The sequence below is a fragment of the Protopterus annectens genome, chromosome 1.part1 (genome assembly GCF_019279795.1).
Source record: "Protopterus annectens isolate FY-2018-M chromosome 1.part1, PAN1.0, whole genome shotgun sequence".
NCBI lineage: Eukaryota > Metazoa > Chordata > Ceratodontiformes > Protopteridae > Protopterus > Protopterus annectens.
In genome coordinates this window covers 1,401,691,375-1,401,712,589 of record NC_056726.1, presented here as the reverse complement: position 1 = coordinate 1,401,712,589, position 21,215 = coordinate 1,401,691,375, and the positions used below count along the sequence as shown (strand labels likewise).

General features: G+C 40.3%; 1 protein-coding gene across 3 annotated transcripts in view; it reads right to left on the bottom strand.

Moving 5' to 3' along the window:
• LPIN1 (lipin 1) overlaps positions 1-21,215 on the bottom strand; it is a 750,916-nt gene that overhangs the window by 318,609 nt on the left and 411,092 nt on the right. For all 3 annotated transcript variants that reach the window (XM_044082232.1, XM_044082237.1, XM_044082244.1), the window contains 3 exons: positions 9,803-9,896; positions 8,027-8,217; positions 2,653-2,746 (listed from right to left, as the gene is read on the bottom strand). In XM_044082232.1, coding sequence (XP_043938167.1) covers positions 2,653-2,746; positions 8,027-8,217; positions 9,803-9,896 — 379 coding nt within the window. The remainder of the gene's footprint in view (positions 1-2,652; positions 2,747-8,026; positions 8,218-9,802; positions 9,897-21,215) is intronic.

Genomic DNA, 21,215 nt, shown 5'->3' with positions numbered 1-21,215 from the left:
TCTATATTCGGGTAGTTGAAGTCACCCAATATGATGGTGTTTGGAGATACATTTATACCCTCCAGTGTCTTCAGGAAGGCTGTGTGGGGTTCCTGAGTTTGAGAGGGTGGCCTGTAGCATGCTACAATTTGTAGAGCAGTTTTGCCTATTGTTAGTTGCACCTGGATGGTTTCGAAGCTTCATGTGTTGCCACCAACCTGGAGGTGTGAGTATCCTTTATGAATATGGATACACCTCCTTTTGTGGAGTGGTCCGGGTTTTGGGGAACGCATGATATGAGGTAAAACCTAATAGTGCGGGTGCTCTCAGGAGCCTTGAACCAGGTTTCAGTTACAGCACAGACATCGATGTTCTCCATACTGAGAAGGGCCTGCATTTTGAGATTTAGACTTCTGGCATTGAGCAGCATTACCCTCAATTTCTTCCCATTTTTGTTTTCTAGGGTGGTAGGTTTAGAATTTGAGCCTTGCCTAAAAAGGCACTATGGGGTGAGCCTTAGCCAATATCCTGACAGGTGCAAGCCGTCCCTAAGCAGCGTGGCTTGTCAAGCATGTCATCCCAGGCAGACAGACACTGGATCCCCTTTGAATGACACCAGACATTAAGCCAATTGTTAAAGCTGATCATCTTGTCTCTATATTGTGGCATCATTCTTGGTGAAGGAAGGATACTGCTCAGGGTTAGGGTCATACCTGCCTGGGCTACATAATCAGAGAGCTCCTCTATGTCTCTTTTCATGCAGTCGAGGCTCAGGTCGTTCACACCAGCATGGACAATGACTGTGTCATATTTGTACTTGCTGTGGAGTGACCCGAGTGCTTGTGTTATGTGGCGGATTCTAGCGCCTGATAGGCAGCTTACTGTGACCCTCTCCTTGTTCAGCCTGGGGGACGTCAGTGTGTCTGACTATGGAGTCACCTATGACAAGTATGTTTGGTGTTGTATTTGGCCTTAAGGGCTGTGACTGCTTTGCACACTGCTTTTGTGGTTTATGTGTTGCTTGTGGGGTGTCTTGAGGTAGCAGTTGTTTGGGTGTCTGCTTTGGAGGCCTCTGCTGTTTAGGTAAATTTTTACTCAGAGCCTCGAGTATGTCTTTGTGTGTTTATGTGTTTGATTCAGTGGAGTGGTAGCATTATGTGAGGCTGGTTTTGTGGTGTGTGTAGTTGCCTTCTCCTCCTGTCTGGTCTTGCCAGTCCTGAGTTGAGAGAGCTCAGCCTCCAGTTTGGCTAAATAGCTGCATCTCTCGCAAGTATTTGTGTTATGTGGGAGGAGGAGAGGGTTGTCTGTGTACATGAGGCAGTTATAACATTGCCTCAAGATTCCCAGATTCACCAGCTGGACCGGAGAGGAGATTGACAACTGACCTTTGGACATGCTAGAATAATACTTTTGGCACTGAATGAGATTGGAGTAGTTCAGAAACACGGCATGCTCATGCTATACATTACTAACGCACACTGAACACTTCCAAAGATTTATATCTTCAGCTCAACATGTGACATGGCATGTAAGGCCATGCAGTCTGCATTAAGCAGTAATTACATGTATATATTTGAAGGGAATACATAAAAATTCATTAACGGGCAGGATGGGGTGAATTTTGATACAGATAATATGGAAATTAAGCACTTGTGATGTACAGATAATATAGAAATTAAGCACTTGTGATGCAATTTCTCTGCTGTTTGGCTTGGATCCCATTTTTTTAAATATCTTGTAGGTTATTGTGTCTGGGTTGTATTTACATAAACATTTTGTGCAACTTTGATTAATACTAGGTATATTAATTATGCGCCGTGTCACATGACTTGAACTATTTGCAAAGAGAATTTTGTTCAGCTGAGTGTCTGCACAAACATTGTGCTGAACTAACACTAGGCTAGAAAAATACAGAAAGATTATTTGTTAGCCGTATTGACTTGCACAAGGGTAAAAAAATTAAGAGAAAGCATTAGTTGTTATATGCTACAAACACTGCACATATCTACATTTTGTTTGTGGTAAGTAACATGGAGTACAGTGTAAAAATGTAGTTTTAGAGTCCTTTACTTCCCACCAAGTAATGTCAGGGCTTAACATTACAGCCTACCTCCATCACTGATTAACCCCATCCCACTGGTCCTTATGGAAGGACCTCACATATTAATCATATGGTGGCTCTGCACCAGGAAGCTGAGAGTCAGTGGAATACTAGGATGGATATTATCAACACAGTGGTCAGTCAAGTCCCCCATTAATGACATCTAGCAAACACAGTAAGAACATCTATGTGCTACATACAAAAACATTTGCAACACCCTTCCCCCTTTAGTTCTTAGTGGTAGTCTTTTTGTAGACACCTGGTTTGCATCCAGGCCTATACAGACAGCACCAAGCTTCACACCCTCCCACCAATATATGCAGCAGCTTTAGCCTACCCTTCCCAGCTAACCATTCTGAGGACTCATGTTTGTTCTTAATCCTAGGTTTCTAGTGGCACAGATATACACCTTGCCTCTATGGAACAGGTCTGGCTACAAAATTATAACCTGCACCCAAATAATGACAGCAAACACTAGGATGATTGTGGTAATTTCTGACAGAAACGGTAATAGTAAAATTGTTGTCAAGATGCTGCAGAGTCAAAAACATGAAACAAAACAGTCATCTTACTTGTTTCCAATTTTCACAACAAGATTGGGGTCATCAATGACACATGGATTTTCTGAAAACTGCTGGTAAGTCAGGGTATGCTGCAGAAATCGCTCTGTAGGAACAGATAAAGGATTATTAAAATTGTCACTGTGCTAGCATCAATAGACTTTTGCATTAAACTGTAATTTGAATTTGACGGTCTATACATTACAAGCAGATAAAAGTGCAGAACATTATTTTATAGACTTGACTGACATAATCCTGCCATACAGAGCAATGCAAAAGACCTAGTATTTCACAAAGTAATGTCCTTTTCAGACCTTCAAAAGGAATTAAGCAGAAGAAAGTATAATCAAAATTAAATTAAATATCTTTCTTTATGGAACTGATGCCATTCTGTTTAACATTTTCGGCATTTCCGTAATCCATAGTCCTGGATTTGATTCCTTCCGTCTCCACCTGTAAATTCTCATAAACATAAGCAAGTCACTTTATTAGATAGTAGAGCAAAGTCACCCCTCGCCTCACAGTAAGACGCTGTCCGGTTCGATTCTCAGCTAGAGCGTCTTCTGCGTGGAGATATGTGTGGATGGGCATACCTTCGTTGAAGATTGTGCGCCAGGCCTGGCAAGCCGGTACGTAAAAATTAACTGCCAATCATTAGCGGACCGGAGTTCTGCTGTGGCGACCCCTAACCGGGAAAAGCCGAAAGACACAAAGCAAAGAGTAAAGTCACCCCTAAAGAAGTATGTTTGCTCCATAGACTCACCCATTTAACAAATGAGTAAAGAAAAAGAAAAATTGTTCTAAAGGATAATCGACTATAGCTGTACTTGGCATCCATTTTACTGTTGTACTATTTCAAGTGGCAGGCCAGATTATCTACTCATTTTAATATTTACTAAAGTGGCTATCCATAAAAGCTGAGAAATCAACCACACAAATCATAAATGAAATAATCAGTTACACCATTACCTCTAATTAACAAAGACAAAAGAAAACATTTTAAAAACAGGTATCGACATTTTCTGAACATGTGCCTAAACATATACTTAAAAGTAATGAATTGCGGCTTTATATAAATCACATTTTTCAAATTCTGTGCTGAATATGGCTGGACATAAATACAAACTATAACAAACCCAGAAAAGAAAAACACCACTGTGACTTGTGCTCAACCACCATGTTAAAGAGTGAATCACTAACATGCAACATAAAGGGAAAGGGAAGAGGACCATGAAATTTAACTGTAGCTGGGACAGATATACATGGAGCAGGAGAGAGAAAGATCAACAAATCTGGTGTAAAATGGAACACACTACAGTCAGTCAAGAAAGGCAAGCAGAGAGAGAGAGAGAGCGAGTCTGTGCAGAACTGGCTGCTATACTCACAATTAAAAAAATGAAGAGATTCACCTACTGCCCACACTACAAACCTGGAGTCCTCTCTAACTCAGCACACCTAATTAGCACAACTTGCACAATCATTTCCTCCTCTTGTCCTTCAAGTCCATGCATTAAGAAAGAGTGCGACAGTACAGTTGTGTAAGTAAACGTACCATAAAGTGATGACCTTTATGGTAAACTTACCGAAGATGTTCAAATGATCACTGCTGCATTTGCCTAAAGTATATGGGTTACGTCCTGCATAGGATATAATAGCCAGCCTGCTTCCAAAGCTTCAGGACACCTTCCACATGACCAAACCATTAGTTAACTCTAACTGTGCTGACTAAAAAGACATGTTTGGATGTCAAGCCCCTCAGGCCTTTCATGCCAACTGTGAGACAGAAGCCCTGACAGGATACTGCTAGGAACAACACAATAAATGCTCACACCCTGGCACGAAGAACGCACCAAAAAAACAAGGATGATGGAAGGAGGGAGCAGTTACTGCAGTAGTAATCATTTCAACATCTATTGCATTTGTCCCTTCATATTTTCCTACAAATTCAAAATTCTGAACATTTTCAGGGACAGAGGAATCCAAGGATCAATAGCCAATCCCAATAAATTACTCCTTTCCACAGAAACTCACACAGGAAAAGTTAAATGTTTAGTTTCTCCTCTCTTTTTGACAGGAATGTTGAGGCAAATAGACCTAGTACTGCCTGCTACAACTTCCCTAGGGACGGGAACAACACTATGGTTAAGGCAAGGGCTCACTTCCTGCCCCTTCTCCCCTTACTGATATGAATGCTGCTGCTAACTCCCAGTCCATGGTGCCTGTATGGACAACAAAAGAACAACGGTCTGAGGAATCAGCTTTGGCCACAGCAGAGTCACCAAACTCTGAATGTGGCAAGTTATTAGCCTGCTGTGATGCCAAAGGCTGTTTAGTTAACCTTTTCTGTGGCTGGAAGAAGGTCCTACTGAGAGACAGGTTATCTGCTTCACAATCAAGCCAAAAACAGTGCTGATTTCCCAGGGAAATCCAGCAGCAATAGCCTGTAAAACAGGAAAGTCACTTTTTACTCTACACAGGGCACAGTAAAAAGCACTTTAAATGCTTTCTCTAGCCCCAGAAAGAAATATAAACAGATTTTCTCCACAGAATAAGTAGTTTTCAACAACTTTTAAACAAAAGTAAAAAAGTGCACTCCCATTTAAAAGTACATAAAAGTAATATGTCAGTCAATAAAAACACTTTTCCATTGTTTCGCTTTCATTTATGGTTTTTCAAAGTAATGTGGAAGTTTTTTCTTTTTTTTTTACCGAAGGGAACTTATCTGCTCAGGAATGGAATAGCATTAGCTGACTGTTGCTCCTCGAAAGTCCTCAGAACAGCACTTTACTTAACAGCAGGAAAGCTCAGAATAGCTTTGTTCATAGGTTCATACTAGGCTATCTGCCCTGGGGCATTTATAAGCCTAGCCCAATTGTGTTTGGCTTACGCCACCCCTTGATTTGAGTATGCCCAAACCAGTCTTTTTAGTCAGCTTAGCTCAACCAGTCTAACAGTTTGAGCATGTAGAAGGTGCCCTGAAGCTTTGGAAGCTGTCCATCTGTTATACCAATGCAGGATATAACCCATATAGCTTAGGCTACTGTAGCTGTGAACAATATGAGCAACATATACAATGACTGCCTTATGAGGTGTGCGCTAACCACTGTATACACTCTGAGGATCTCAGAGTGGATGTCAGGTGAATGGAAGGATGCAAGTGTGAGAATACTAACTGTGACTGGATTTTGTTCACAAAGGCAGAACACTGATCTCAGGGAAAAGATAAAAATTCTGCAGATCTAGGAACCTCCACACAATGTCCCTTTTAAATGATGGGAAACATGGGCAGAGCAGAGACAACGCAAACCATTTTCCATACTATGAAGATATTTAACTAGTTAGTGAAGTGAAGGTCTTATGTCCCTGATGTTTCTGTGATCACTCTGAAACAGGAATAAAATATCAGCTCGCTGCAGCCTCTGGAGATAATCTACTGATGTACTTCTTAATGAGGTAGTGAATTCTAAAAAGATGGGGGTATCTGTGACTGGGATGGTGATACCTGGATAGGTTCCACACTGCACACAAGACAAGACATGGCAGCCAGCCAACCGGCCATCCTGTGTGCTCACACCACCATGAAAGGTACCGACATCCATTAAAATTTGCACACAGTGATAAATCACAAAGCTACCCAAGCCTCTAATTCCAATTCTGTTGTAATCTCAGCAATGGACAACCATGCATGCATCATCAATAAAGTCATTAACTGTCTTGCTATAGTCGGTAATTAAGGAACTAGCTAGCAAATCCCATTCATGTTCTTTATCTTTATTTTCATTCAAAGCAAGTTCTTTAAGCACAGGCAACATGTACAAAATAACACGTGAAACCTGAAGGCATACAAACAACAATGCTCTGTACAGATTCAACATAAAAAGCAAGAGAGAAAAGCAGTGAGGGTCGGTTAGAGAAAATATAAAAGTTCAGCTGCAGGCTAGATCCTTAACAGGAGGAAGGAATTATTAATGAGCTGCAAGGTTCCCCCACCACACCGTCAATCCTCAGTAGTTACAGGGGAAACTCTCAGAGGTCCAGTGATACAACTTTCACTACATCTTGCGCCTACTGGAAAAAGAAACAGAAGCATGTGCCTATCTACAGACTTGTTGCAAACAGAACTAAGATGATGTTTTGTATAAGAAGAGGTCGATATTAAGATAACTCTCTAATTGGCATATCTTCCAATTAAGTCATAAACCGCCTTTCAGTTTGCAATTTTTAACTCCATAAAGGGGTGTAATGTTTATGAGGGCACAGTAACAGCTCTGAGGATTCATATGCCAACTCTGCAGATGTAACTTGAATATCAACATGACCTTTGCCTACTGTAATGTAATATATTGTGGGTGGTTAGGTAATAATGACAGTACTCAATAAATGAAGGGAGTGGAGTCAACATGTACAACAACATGTACTTTTCAGCTTGCATTTCTACTCAAACAATGCTGTTAACTCTGAAGTACATAATATTTTACTTTACCCTGGTTACCAAATTAAAAATAAAGTACTAATCACAAATGAACAAGTTCAGTGTCAGCCTATGTACATAAGTGATAAAAAAATATATACACTAAACAGAGACACAGAATTGTACAGACACATTTGACCAAGAAATAATATCGCAAACAAGTCAACATTGAATAGACAGTAACAAAATAAACATAAGAAAAGACTGTAAAAATTATAGACAATCATTTATCAGTGTACATAAGTAGAGATGCAGGGCTGTGTAGGAGTGCCAGAGATAGACAGTGATGGAGCTGAGAGGAGTAGAGAGGCAGGAGCAAGGGTAGAGTGATACAATAAGGTGAGATAGATATTTTAGGCTATGTGATCTGAAGGGTGGTATTGGGATTTTGAGAGTAACACAGCATTACACAGGCAGTCAAGAAAGCGTACACCTGAAATCTGACACAAAACTGGGAAATAAATGAGAGAGCCTGGGCATGCACACTTCAACAATCTAGCGAACTCAAATCACAAGTCTGCAAAATTGATTTCTTAGTAAACAGGACTACTAGCCTAGACACCAGGCAGTGCGAATAATGGCTCTAGGTGATGGTTACCACTGATGTAATATCACAACCTCACATAAAAAATGGTATAAAAGGGGCTGATGCCGATACTGTAAAAAATGCATAATAAGTAAAAAACTTCTCAAAGTCTGTTGATAAGTAAGGTACCAAGAACGGAAAGGGAAAGACTGTCAGAAAATTTTCAAATGGGTTACCATAACCTGCAGTTAGTAAAGATCCTGACAACATCTTGTAAACTGCTAGTGCAGCTTTAGACTTTTAATAGTGAAGGCAGTATGATTCTTCAGACAAGCACTGACATAAAAATGCTTAATTCCTGAATTTCTAATGTATTTAAAAAAGTGTACCAGGAGTAATTTCTTTATTGTCGGTAAGTCCTCCACATAAGGAAACTGAAATGGATGGCAAGTCTCCAATCTGATCCGAGAAGCCGTCAATGCCACTGTCCATACCAGAACTACCAACAGACTGAGGGGATTGATTGGCTGACCGGGCTCCACTTTCCATCCCATTCTTACAGACACCACCACCATCGCCACTGCAAAGAGAATGAAATAATGAGACAATGTCTTGAAAGACACACCACACTGCGTCTCTTGTCCACATTTCTATGTTTATTCACAAATATAAAAGTCAAAATATAAAGGAACAATCCTGTTCAGCAAACACTAAAATATATGGCTGCCCCCCCCCAAAAAAATATATATATACATATATATATATATATATATATATATATATATATATATATATATATATATATATATATATATATATATGTGTGTGTGTGTTTGTGTGTGTGTGTGTGTGTGTTAGGACATTTGTTCTCAGTTTTACAAATACAAATATCTGTTAAAAAAGCAGCATTTGTCAATGAAACACACAACCATTACAATGTAAAAACTGGACTGCCACTTTTCTGATGTCTGGTTTTGAATCTCTACTGCTTCAAATTTGGGAATCCCTGCAGGATATGGAGCTGGTTTGCCACTCTCGCTTAAATTATTATATCGTAAGGTGTGGTATTCTCTTCTAAACTACAGAAAACACTAAGTGACTACTCAGATGACTACATAAGGTCATACACATGATGCTATATAGTTCTGGCTAGGAAAAGATGTGTGGCAACTTGAGTCACCCCATAAACTCTCATACTACTACCTGCACCATGACCAATTTATGGGATAGCAAATGAGTAGAAATTACTGATATTTTTCCTGTCAATCAGGATTTTGACTACAATGACTGGCAAATGGGGTGTGTGTGTGTGTGTGTGTGTGTGTGTGTGTGTGTGTGTGTGTGTGTGTGTAAGGGAGCTAAATAAGAAGGGAGGATGGTATTTTCTTAGTAAGAGAGAGTAAATGTGTGGAAGACCCTCCCTAAATCAGCAGCTGTCAATCCACACATGGTTTTAATTGATTGTGGGACACAGTGTGGGGGTTCAAAACTTGAATAGTTAGGGGAAAATATTACCCGCCTAAGGATGGCCTGTACACCAGAACAGATTAGAAAGGAGTGTGGCCTCCTTCTGTAAGAATGGTTCATATGCTACAGTTAAGATGTCTAGCTAGACACTTCAGTTTCTTGGAAGATGGAAGATGGAAGAACAGAGGTGAAAGTCAGTAAATTAACCTACTACTGACCCTTATAAGAAAGACAAGCATTCCTGAAGCAAAGACTTGCATAATGTACTGCAGAGTTTGCAAAAATCACAATGTTGTAGGTACTCTTTTTTTTTGAAAAATAAAATTAAAAAAAAAAAAAAAAAAACCTGGGAAATGAAAGACCTTCAAAGACAGTCCCTGAATGTGTGACAAGCCTGAGACTCAGGAACACAAGACAAGTAGCTGGATGTCGGCCAGCAAGGGACAACAACTGCTCATAAAGTGTGGCTGCAATGTCAGAGAAAGGAGAATGTAGATTGCAACTTAAAGGGATAATCATGTGACTCAAGCAATGTCAAAACCGCTATTCATTCTGTAAATTTACACAAACGATGTCATGCACTTGATTGGATAACTTTTTTTTTTTATTGTAATAATTAAAAAATAAACAGTGCACGTATCTAACTGATACAAGACTATAATAAAACAGTCAAGAAACAATAAATACATATTTTATACCTCTTGGGAAAATAAAGTGCAGCAACTTCAGGATCCATGCCAGTGAGGTCATCTAAGTAGACACCGTCAGAACCAAGATGCCTGCTTCGTTTATCTAAACAAGTTTATTAAAAATTAAATTCTTGTTAACTGATATCTCTTTCTCACAACAAAAGTAAAAAGGACCACAATTTAATATAAATACTGAACATGTACTTCAGTATGAAAGTCACATATATCTGGCAATAATGCTCAAGTTCATTTATGTGAAATTACAAGCCCATCTTAAGAGTTTTATTAATAAACAGGTAGGCAAACACAAACCGCATAGCTCTCATTAAATACTGTAGCATGAGCAAGAGGACAACAAATTCATCCCTGGTTTGGCACCTATGTCTCTAATGGACACAGGCAGCCTTATAAATGGCTCATCTATAGGGCCCTGCTTGCTAATATTTCACCTCCCAAGCCCCTACTTACAACTTATCAAGGGTACCAGAACTTGCCAGAGATTTCGGATACATGGCTAGGCTTAAAAAGGCCCTTGTGGTCATTAGCCTAGTAAACACCTACAATGGATGTAAAAAGTGTACACACCGCGTGGATGGGAAATCGCAAATTCACCCCTGGGACCTCTTCTGTGTCCCTGCTAGACAGAGGCACAGTAAACTAATCTTAAAAGGGTACCTTCTGTGACCTACTTTACAGAGGCACAGTAGACTAATCTAATAGGGAGGCGGAAGCCAAATACACTCTGCCTAGGCTTATAAATGCCCTAGGGCAGATAGCCTGGTATCTACCTATGAATCCCTGTTAAAATGCCAGGTTTTTGTGATATAAAAAAATAAGACCACAATAAATCATCTTTTCCTACCTTTAATGCGATGTATAACCTGTACAATTCAATTGAAAAACTAACAAATCTGTTAGGGTAAAACAAATATAAAAAAATAAAAATGTACAATAAGCATGTTGTATAAGTGTGTATACCCTTAAACTAATACTTTGTTGAAGCACCTCTTGATTTAATTACAGCATTCACTCTTCTTGGGTACACACCTGCCATCAATTAAAAAGACTCTGATGAACCTCAAATAATGTTCAGCTGTCCTAGTAGGATTTTCCTGACATTTACTCAGTTGCCTCCTACAGCAAAAGCCATGGTTCACAGAGAGCTTACAAAGCATCATCTCATTGTTGAAAGCTATCAGTCAGGAGAAGGGTACAAAAACGTTTCCACAGCATTGGATATACCATGGAACACAGTGAAGACAAGTCATCAAAAAAGTGGAGAAAATGTGGAACAGTGACATTGCAAAGAACTGGATGTCCCTCCAAAATTGATGAAAAGACCAGACAAAAACTGGTCAGGGAGGCTGCCAAGAGACTTACAGCAACACTGAAGGAGCTGCAGGAATTTCTGGTAAGTACTGGTTGTGTACTACATGTGACAACAATCTCCCATATTCTCCATATGTCTGGACTATGGGGTAGGGTTGCAAGACAGAAGCCTTTTGTAACACAGAAAAACATCCAGGCCTGGCTAAAAATTGCAAAACAATACATCAAGTCTCCCAAAAGCATGGGGGAAAACGTGTTATGGTCCGATGAGACCAAGGTTGAACTTTTTGGCCACAATTCCAAAAGGTACATTTGGTGCAAAAACAACAATTTGCTTCACCAAAAGAACACCATCCCCACAGTGAAGAATGCGGGTGGCAGTATCATGCTTTGGGGTTGCTTTTCTTCAGCTGGAACTTGGGCTTTAGTCAAGGTGGAGGGAATTATGAACAGTTCCAAATATCAGTTACTTTGGGCCCAAAACCTTCAGGTGTCTGCTAGAAAGCTGAAGATGAAGAGGAATTTCACCTTTCAACACGACAATGACTCCAAGCATACATCCAAATCAACAAAGGAATGGCTTTTCACCAAAAGAAAATTAAAGTTTTGGAATGGTCCATCCACAGACCAGACCTAAATCCAATAGAAAATCTGTGGGGTGACCTGAACAGGGCTTTGCACAAGAGATGCCCTCGCAATCTGACAGATTTGGAGCACTTTTGCAAGGAAGAGTGGGCAAATACTGCCAAGTCAAGATGTGCCATGCTGATGGACTCCTACCCAAGAAGACTGAATGTTGTAATTAAATCAAAAGGTGCTTCAACAAAGTATTAGTTTAAGGGTGCGCACACCTATGCAACCAGCTTATTTTAAGTTCTTTATTTTTTTTCTATTTTTTCCCCTAAAAGATTTGTTTTTTAATTGAACTGTACAGGTTATAGGTCCCATTAAAGGTGAGAAAAGTTTTGAAATGATTTATTGTGATCTCATTTTTTTATATCACAAAAATCTGGCATTTTAACAGGGGTGTGTACACTTTTTATATCCACTGTATGAAACTATAAGAATACTTGAGCATTTAACTGAGAAATACAAATTCATATCATTGCGTATGATGCAAGGGATACCAAATGTCTCATGGTTTACTAGAAGCATTATCAAAGAAGTTCAGAGGCAGGTCAATGTATTAAATATATATTAAAAAAAAAAAAAGACTTGCCATAGATCACAGAAAGAAGCAGGCAGAGGAGACGAATACCAGGGACATCCTTCTTGCATAAGGTGAAAAACATAAGCCAAGGCCACAGTTTTCAGTTATATGACAGCTAATGCACAAGTAGGCCACAATCCAAACAGGCCTGAAGACCTACTGCACTAAGTCTAGAGCTTACTGAAGGGAACTTTCAGTTGTTTCCCATTTATTTCACAACATACACTTTCTAAAAGAACTCTTGAAAGTAAGGTGCACAAAATAGGAGGGGCTAAACTCATTTCATTCGGGAATTCTAGCAAAACAAAGAGATGCCATGGACCACATTCACAGAAATCATAGAAGATGGGCTGGTGCCACAGGTTCATAGCTTAGACAAATGTCAGATTTACAGCTAAGTGAGCTTCAAGAATCCTGACTGCCATAACTCTGAGCAGCATTTTTGATGTAATGCCATTAGCCATTTTTTCCGTTCAATGACTGAACACAGACGCCTATATGTCTACATTTGTATGTGTATGTACAAATTATACACATATATACACACACACATATATATATATATATATATATATATATATATATATATATATATATATATATATAGGTCTATATGACTTGGTCGACAGTTCATTTGATTGACACTCATTTGGTCGACAGTTCATTTGGTCGACAGGCATTTTAGGTGGGGGGCTTCGCCACCACACCCCTCCTAACTATATATATCAACTCCAGGATTGCACAACATTGGGGAAGGGGGAAAATCTGCTTGTTGACCAAATGAACTGTCGACCAAATGAGTGTCAATCAAATGAACTGTCGACCAAGTCATATAGACCCATATAAATATATATATATATATATATATATATATATATATATATATACACACACACACACACACACACCTCTCTCTCTGTCTCTCTCTATATATATAAATGTGCACATCCTTAAACGAATACTTTGTTGAAGCACCTTTTGATTGAATTACAGCATTCAGTCTTCTTGGGTAGGAGTCTATCAGCATGGCACATCTTGACTTGGCAATATTTGCCTACTCTTCCTTGCAAAAACACTAAATCTGTCAGATTGTGAGGGCAACTCTTGCACACCATCCTTTTCAGGTCACCCCACAGATTTTCTATTGGATTTAGGTCTGGGCTCTGGCTGGGCCATTTCAAAACTATTTTTTTCTGGTGAAGCCATTCTTTTGTTGATCTGGATGTATGCTTGGGGTCATTGTCGTGTTGAAAGGTGAAATTCCTCTTCATCTTCAGCTTTCTAGCAGATGCCTGAAGGTTTTGGACCAAGAGTGACTGCTATTTGGAACTGTTCATAATTCCCTCCACCTTGACTAAAGCCCCAGTTCCAGCTGAAGAAAAACAACCCCAAAGCATGATACTGCCACCACCATGCTTCACCATGGGGATGGTGTTCTTTTGGTGATATGAAGTGTAGTTTTTGCGCCAAACGTACCTTTTGGAATTGTGGCCAAAAGTTCAACCTTTGTCTCATCAGACCATGACACATTTTCCCACATGCTTTTGGGAGACTATGTATTGTTTTGCAGATTTTAGCTGGGCCTGGATGTTTTCCTGTGTAAGAAAAGGCTTCAGTCTTGCAACCCTACCCCATAGTCCAGATATATGGAGAATGCGGGAGATTGTTGTCACATGTAGCACACAACCAGTACTTGCCAGCAGTTCCTTCAGTGTTGCTGTGGATCTCTTGGCAGCCTCCCTGACCAGTTTTTGTCTCGTGTTTTCATCAATTTTGGAGGAATGCCCAGTTATTTGCAACGTCACTGTTGTCCCATTTTTACTTCATTTTTTGATGACTATCTTCACTGTGTTCCATGGTATATCCAATGCTGTGAAAACTTTTTTACATCCTTCTCCTGACTAATACCTTTCAACAATGAGATCCCTTTGATGCTTTGAAAGCTCTCTGCAAACCATGGCTTTTGGGGTTAATCAGATTCTCTTTAATTGATGGCAGGTGTGTACCCAAGAAGACTGAATGCTGTAATTAAATCAAGAGGTGCTTCAACAAAGTATTAGTTTAAAGGTGTGCACACTTATGCAACCAGCTTATTGCACGTTTTTTTATTTTTTATTTTTCCCCTACTGATTTGTTTGTTTTTCAATTGAATTGTACACGTTACAGGTCACATTAAAAGTTTTGAAATGTTTTATTGTGGTCTCATTTTTTTATATCACAAAAACCTGGCATTTTAACAGAGGTATGTACACTGTGTGTGTGTGTGTGTGTGTGTGTGTGTGTGTGTGTGTGTGTGTGTATATCCCATATCTATCCTCATTAACAGAACCTTATCCGAAAACGCTATCCCCTCCCTCTGGAAAATATCTCACGTCATCCCACTCAATAAAGGTGGTAGCTCCTCAGACATATCAGACTATAGACCCATTGCCATTCTTTCCCCCACTGGCCAAAATAATGGAGAAATGTGTACACAAGCAACTAATGCAATACCTTACACAGAATAACTTACTATCCAACTCCCAGCATGGTTTCAGGCCATACCACAGCACCCCCTCAGCCCTCCTTTTCCTTTACTACTGCCGTAAACCAAAACAGGAATGACAATAGGCTAACCTCTGCCCTCTTTCTTGACCTATCAAAAGCCTTTGACATGGTCAACCATGAACTTCTCATTTTTTCACTAAAATCTATTTCCCTCAACAAGCCTGCTATCCAAGTGGTTCCAGTCCTATCTGACTGGTAGACAACAGGCGTTACTATGGCAAGGCAAACTCTCCAGCCAGCTGCCTCTCACACTTGGTGTCCCTCAAGGGTCCATACTAGGTCCACTACTCTTCTCTATTTTTATCAACAACCTTCACACTGGTGTCCCTAAAGCCACCTGCATTCAATATTGAGGTGATTCCACTCTGATCTGCTCAGCGACCTCCCCATCCGAACTGCAAACCTTAACCCAAAATACGTTTAACACCATCAAGAACTGGCTCACCAACTAAAGCCTACTTCTGAACCCCAATAAAACTAAACTTCTACACTTCTCCCCCACTAGTAGATCTACCACACTTTCATTCTCTGTCACATCTAACAATGGTACCACTATTTCTCCAGATCATCACACCAAACTGCTAAGGGTTATCATAGACAATAATCTCAAATTTGACCTACAGGTCAACAAACCCATGCAGACCATCAATAAGAAGCTTGGATCACTGTATAGAAACAAGATATTTTTAACCCCACTGGCTAGGACTGCAATCGTCTGATCACACCTACTTTCTACTCTTTTATATGCCTCGCCTATACTCTCAAACCTCAAAAAATCCAAAGTAGGTAAGCTGTCCCATAGCTAAAATCATATTGCCAGATTCGCCACTGGCTCCGCCTATAAAACCCACCACTGCCAGAACCTTAAACAACTAGAGTGGCTAGAACTGCCCAGCTTAATTTAATTCAATCAACTCTTAATAGCGCACAAAATTTTGTACTACCCTGAGGATACCCCCTCACTTAAAAATATTATTAAGCCATATAGCAACCTGAGATCCTTACAGTCAGCCGATAAACTACTAGTCCAAACCCACAAAGCTAATAACACTGCTGGTGAATTCTTGTTTGCCAACTTTGTTGGCAAAACCTGGAATTCGTTGCCAAACTATATAACCCTACAATCCTCCAAAAGTCTCTTAAAAAAAACCCCTCAAACAGTATCTCAAAGTGAATTGGCTATGCCCATGTACCAACCCTGATTAAGTTATAAACTGAAAGCATATTCTGTAATTATCACAGATTCATAGGTTCACAGGTTGATACTAGGCTATCTGCCCTAGGGAATTTATAAGCCTAGCCAGAGTGCGTTTGGCTTTCGCCACCCTTTTAGATTAGTTGACTGTGCCTCTGTATAGTAGGTCACAGAAGATAGCCCTTTTTAGGTTAGTTTACTGTGCCTCTGTCTAGTAGGGACACAGAAGAGATCCCAGGGGTAAACCTACGATCTCCCATCCACTCGTCAAGATTTCTCTTGAAGAGGGTCATTGAGGGGCTCTGCCTAACATGGATTGGGATTTTGTTCCAGAGTGAGGGGAGCCTCTGGGATATGAATCTATCCCTCCAACATGTCCTATTTATTTCTGTGCTGAGGTTTAAGTCCCTGGAGCATGTAGCTCTAAGGGATTTGGATTTCCTGAGATGGAGCATGTCCATTAATTCTGGGTTGGACATGGCTTTATACGTCAGGCACAGATCGCCTCTGAGTAGGCGGTAAGCAACCAAGTAGAGCTGGAGTTTCTTTAGTCCAACTGCGTAGGGCATCCGTTTGAATCCCTTGATCCTCTTGGTGAGGTACTTTTGGGGTCTTTCCAGTTGCTGCAGGTGTCGGGTAAGGTACATCCCAAATGGGGCGCTGTATTCAATTATGGGCTTGATGAGTGATGAGTAGAGGGGCACAATGACCTCTCTTGATCTAGATGTGAACCCTTTCGTGATAAGGTGGGCTATATAGAAGGTCTTTCTAACCACTTTGGCAACGTGATTGTCAAAGGAGAGATTGCTATCTACTTGGGTCCCCAAATCCCCAATTACTTCTTCCGTACTTAATGGATTACAACCTATGTGGTAAATTGTGGGCATAACTTGTAAATACGTCAACAAGCTCTGCTTCCAATCTGATGTCTCTTACTTTTAATTGTGTCTGTCCAGGAGAATTGTGAGTCCCTACTAGGGAACACTACTAAACCATTGTATATAATCACTTTGTTTTTATAATTGTTTGCCAACTTCTGTGTAATCTATGTAAGTTTGTCTATGTGGAGCTCTTCTCCCAGGGCCTCCGCTGAAAATGGACATGTATCCAGTTGGACTATCCCGGTAAACAAATTTAAAATAAATAAATAAAATAAAAAATATACATATATATATACATATATACACACATATACATGCATACACACACACATACGTACACACATTATACAAAGTAAGGGTTCCAGTCAACCATTCAAGTGATCACTTCATTTAATCACAAGTGGTCCAAAAAAATCTTCAGTACATTCTGCCAGTTAAAGCTCTGATAAAGAATGTTTATGATGTTCTGATTACTGGTGTTAGTTTTCTTATATAATTATTAGTAGTATTTGCAGTTTGCCTTACCACAGTGTGTTGGATAATGAAAGGTAGTGGTGCCACCCCCCTCCGCAAGAAAACATTTTTGGTGGGTTTTTTTTTTTTATGTTTGATAAAATACGTGTAGATCAGCTGAATTTAGACGGTCTGTCTTTAGAGGAAATGACAGACTCGCATGTATGTATTATATGTGGATGTATGTGCATATATATCTCTACGGATACACTAGACAATCTCGACGTACTGAAATCTCGAATTTCAGTGCGTTGAGACCGAATACTGGAAAGTGCAGTTACTCAAAACTACACTATGCTGAATGCGTAAATGTCGAATCCAGAAATGTCGAATCCGCTGCTATCGTGGTGTCGCGCATTACATGTGGTGCGGTTTGTGGATTCATCTAGGGTTTCGGGTAAGTGTTATTTGTTTGAGGATAGGGATTTTAGTGTGTGTGAGTGTGTGTGGTGGTGGTTTTTTGTGTGTTTAGCGTGACCTTGGAGTTAGAATATATAAGTAGGGGGGTGGGGGGTGCTTGCCCTCCTGCTTATAGGTAGGTTAGGTGTGTTTCTGTGTGTTGTTATGTTTGTTTAGTTAGGTAGGTGTATGTGTGTGTGATTATGTCTTGGTTTGTGTGTGAATGGTCGAGGTTGTGGTATTCGTGACTGTGGGTTTTTGTGTATGTGGGTTTTCGACTATTCAGTCTCGAAATACTGAAATTCGACATTTCAGTACTTCGAGATTGTATAGTGAATCCATCTGTACACGTGTGTGTCTATATATATATATATATATATATATATATATATATATATATATCTGTGTGTGTGTGTGTGTGTGCATGTATGTAGGCGTGTTTATATTTCACTACATAGCTGACACTACATTGGCATATACAACTTTGACCACAAATGTTTGAAACTCAATAAACTGAAAAGAAGCATTTTATGAAACGGGGTAAGTTCCCTGCGTCTCCCATCCCCTGATAATTATGTATACTAACGATGAGATTGCAAAATAGTGAGGATGTGCAAAATCCCACGCTCCACTGTGTAGCAATGCTCCTTAGCAGATGCCATTATCCTATGATGAATTGGTAGTTCGACAAGACAACCTTCCTTCCTAAACGTGGATGTACAGAGAAAAAAACTGAACCCATATACATAAATACATCTACTGGCACACACACAGCACGAATGTAATATAGCATATAAAAATATGTATACTATATAAGTCATGTGTGTGTGTGGGTCTGTGTGTATGTTTGTATATAACTATAAAATCTTGACTCGCAAAGCTCCACATTAATATATACCAACCATACGATTTTTCTAATAAGGAATCAAACTCTTTCAGGTGGTTTGACTGAAGGTTATCAAACACAACACTATATTTCGTAATGGGAAAAATCTGTGAGGTATAAAGTGGTTATAAATAATCTTTCTGGAGTTAAACTTGTATTTTAAAATAAACTGGGCTTCAGCATATGGTTTCCAGCCTTTAACACAGTGAAGCAGGTCAAAACTGAAACTGCTATCACTGACCCTAGATCTTTAGTGATGGTGTTATTTTTTATGATTTGACCATTTTGCAATCATAGCTTATGTCCTATTTGCCGACATCTAATATTGCTACATAGGTTCATAGGTTCATACTAGGCTATCTGCCCTAGGGCATTTATAAGCCTAGCCAGAATGTGTTTGGCTTTTGCCACCCATTTTAAATTAATTTTGCTATGCCCTTTTTTGAGGTTAGTATACTGTGCCTCTGTCTAACAGTGACACAGAAGTGATACCCGGGGTAAACCTACGATCTCCCATCCACTCATCAAGATTCCTCTTGAACAGAGTCAATGAGGGACTCTGCCTAACCTGGACTGGGATTTTATTCCAGAGTGAAGGGAGCCTCTGGGTTATGAATCTGTCCCTCCAGCATGTCCTATTTATTTCGGTGCTGAGGTTCAAGTTTCTCGAGCGTGTAGCTCAATGGGATTTGGATTTTCTGAGGTGCAGCACATGTCCATTAATTCCAGGTTGGACATGGCTTTATACGTCAGGCACAGATCACCTCTGAACAGGCGGTATGCCACTGAGTAGAGCTGGAGTTTCTTTAACCGGGCAGCATATGGCATCTGTTTGAGCCCTTTGATCCTCTTGGTGAGGTACTTTTGGGGTCTTTCCAGTTGCTGCAGGTGTCTGGTAACGTAAATCCCAAAAGGGGCATTGTACTCAATTATGGGCCTGATGAGGGATGAGTAAAGAGGCACAATGACCTCCCCTGATCTAGATGTGAATCCCTTCATGATTAGGTGGGCTATATAAAATGTTTTTCTAACCACTTTGGCCACGTGGTTGTCAAATGAGAGATTGCTATCAACTTGGGTCCCCAGGTCCCTAATTACTTCTTCTGTACTTAATGGATTACCACCTATGTGGTAACTTGTAGGCACTTTGTTTTTGCCAAAGGGGATGACTATACACTTTTTGGCGTTTAGCTTGAGGCCATGGCTCTGGTACCAGTTGTCTGTTTCTATGAGGCCCTTTTGGAGGATGCTTGTGTTGGCTGGAGAGTCGATTATGGCGCCCATTTTGCAGTCATCTGCGAACTTGGTCAGCCACAGTCCTTCCTTGTTGGCCTGTACCTCCGAGAAATATATACCGAACAAGAGAGGTCCCAGGACTGAGCCTTGTGGGACGCCACTTGTAACTGGTTTGGAGTCTGACATGGCTCTAGCAATTCTAACCATGTGGGTTCTGTCCTTGAGCCAGTTTGCAACCCATGTAGTGACATAGGGGTTTATATTTAAGCTGGTGAGCTTATCTATAATGCCCGAGTGGGGTATTGTATCGAAGGCTTTTGCGAGGTCCAGGTAGGCTGTGTGGAAAACCTTCCCCTCGTCGATGGCCTTGGTGACTGTTTCAAAGAAATCAACCAGGTTTAAGAGGCAGGATCTGCCCTTAAAGCCGAACTGGGTAGGATCCAGTGTCTGTAGGTCCCCAATATCTTTATTTATGAGGTCCTTGATGATCCTTTCCATAGCTTTGCAGACCAAGCTAGTCAGGCTTATGGGGCGATAGTTTCCAGGATCCGTTGAGGCACCACCTTTGTGGAGAGGGACCACAGTTGCTGTACGCCACTCTTTGGGTACATATCCTGTAGTAAAGGCTGAGAGTGAACAGTAGTTTTATGTTTGGGTTTAGCTCTTCTTGGAGTTCATGTAGGATGCCGTCTGGTCCCATTGATGCTGTGTTTTTTGCTTTGGAGAGGGCGGCTCTTACCTGAGCATCTGAGATGTCAGGGGGGCAGCACTCTGCTGGGATAGATATTTGCCCTTTTGGTGGGGAGGGGGGGAGAAGTTTGCACTGAACCTGTCAGCTAGGATGTTGGCAATGTCTGTGTGTTCAGTGTATTTTTTGTCATTTTGGACTAATTCTGAGCATATCTGGGAATTACCATCCAGGTTCCTAACATAACTAAAGAAAGCCTTGTGATTATTCTTAATGTCCTGTGCAATTTTTCTCTCAAAGCTGGCCTTAGACGATTTTATGAGTGCCCATAGTTTTTTGCTAATACTGACCAGAGATGCCTTCCCTTTTTGGAATTTTGCTCTATCAATTAGTAGCTTCCTCCTTCTATTGTATATTTTGTTTATGGCTGGGGTCCACCAGACAGGACGTCTGCCTTTGGAGGATTGGGTCTTGGTTTTATTTGGGATCGCATGATCCATGCATTCCTGAAGGTGTTCATAGAATGCGTTTATAAAGG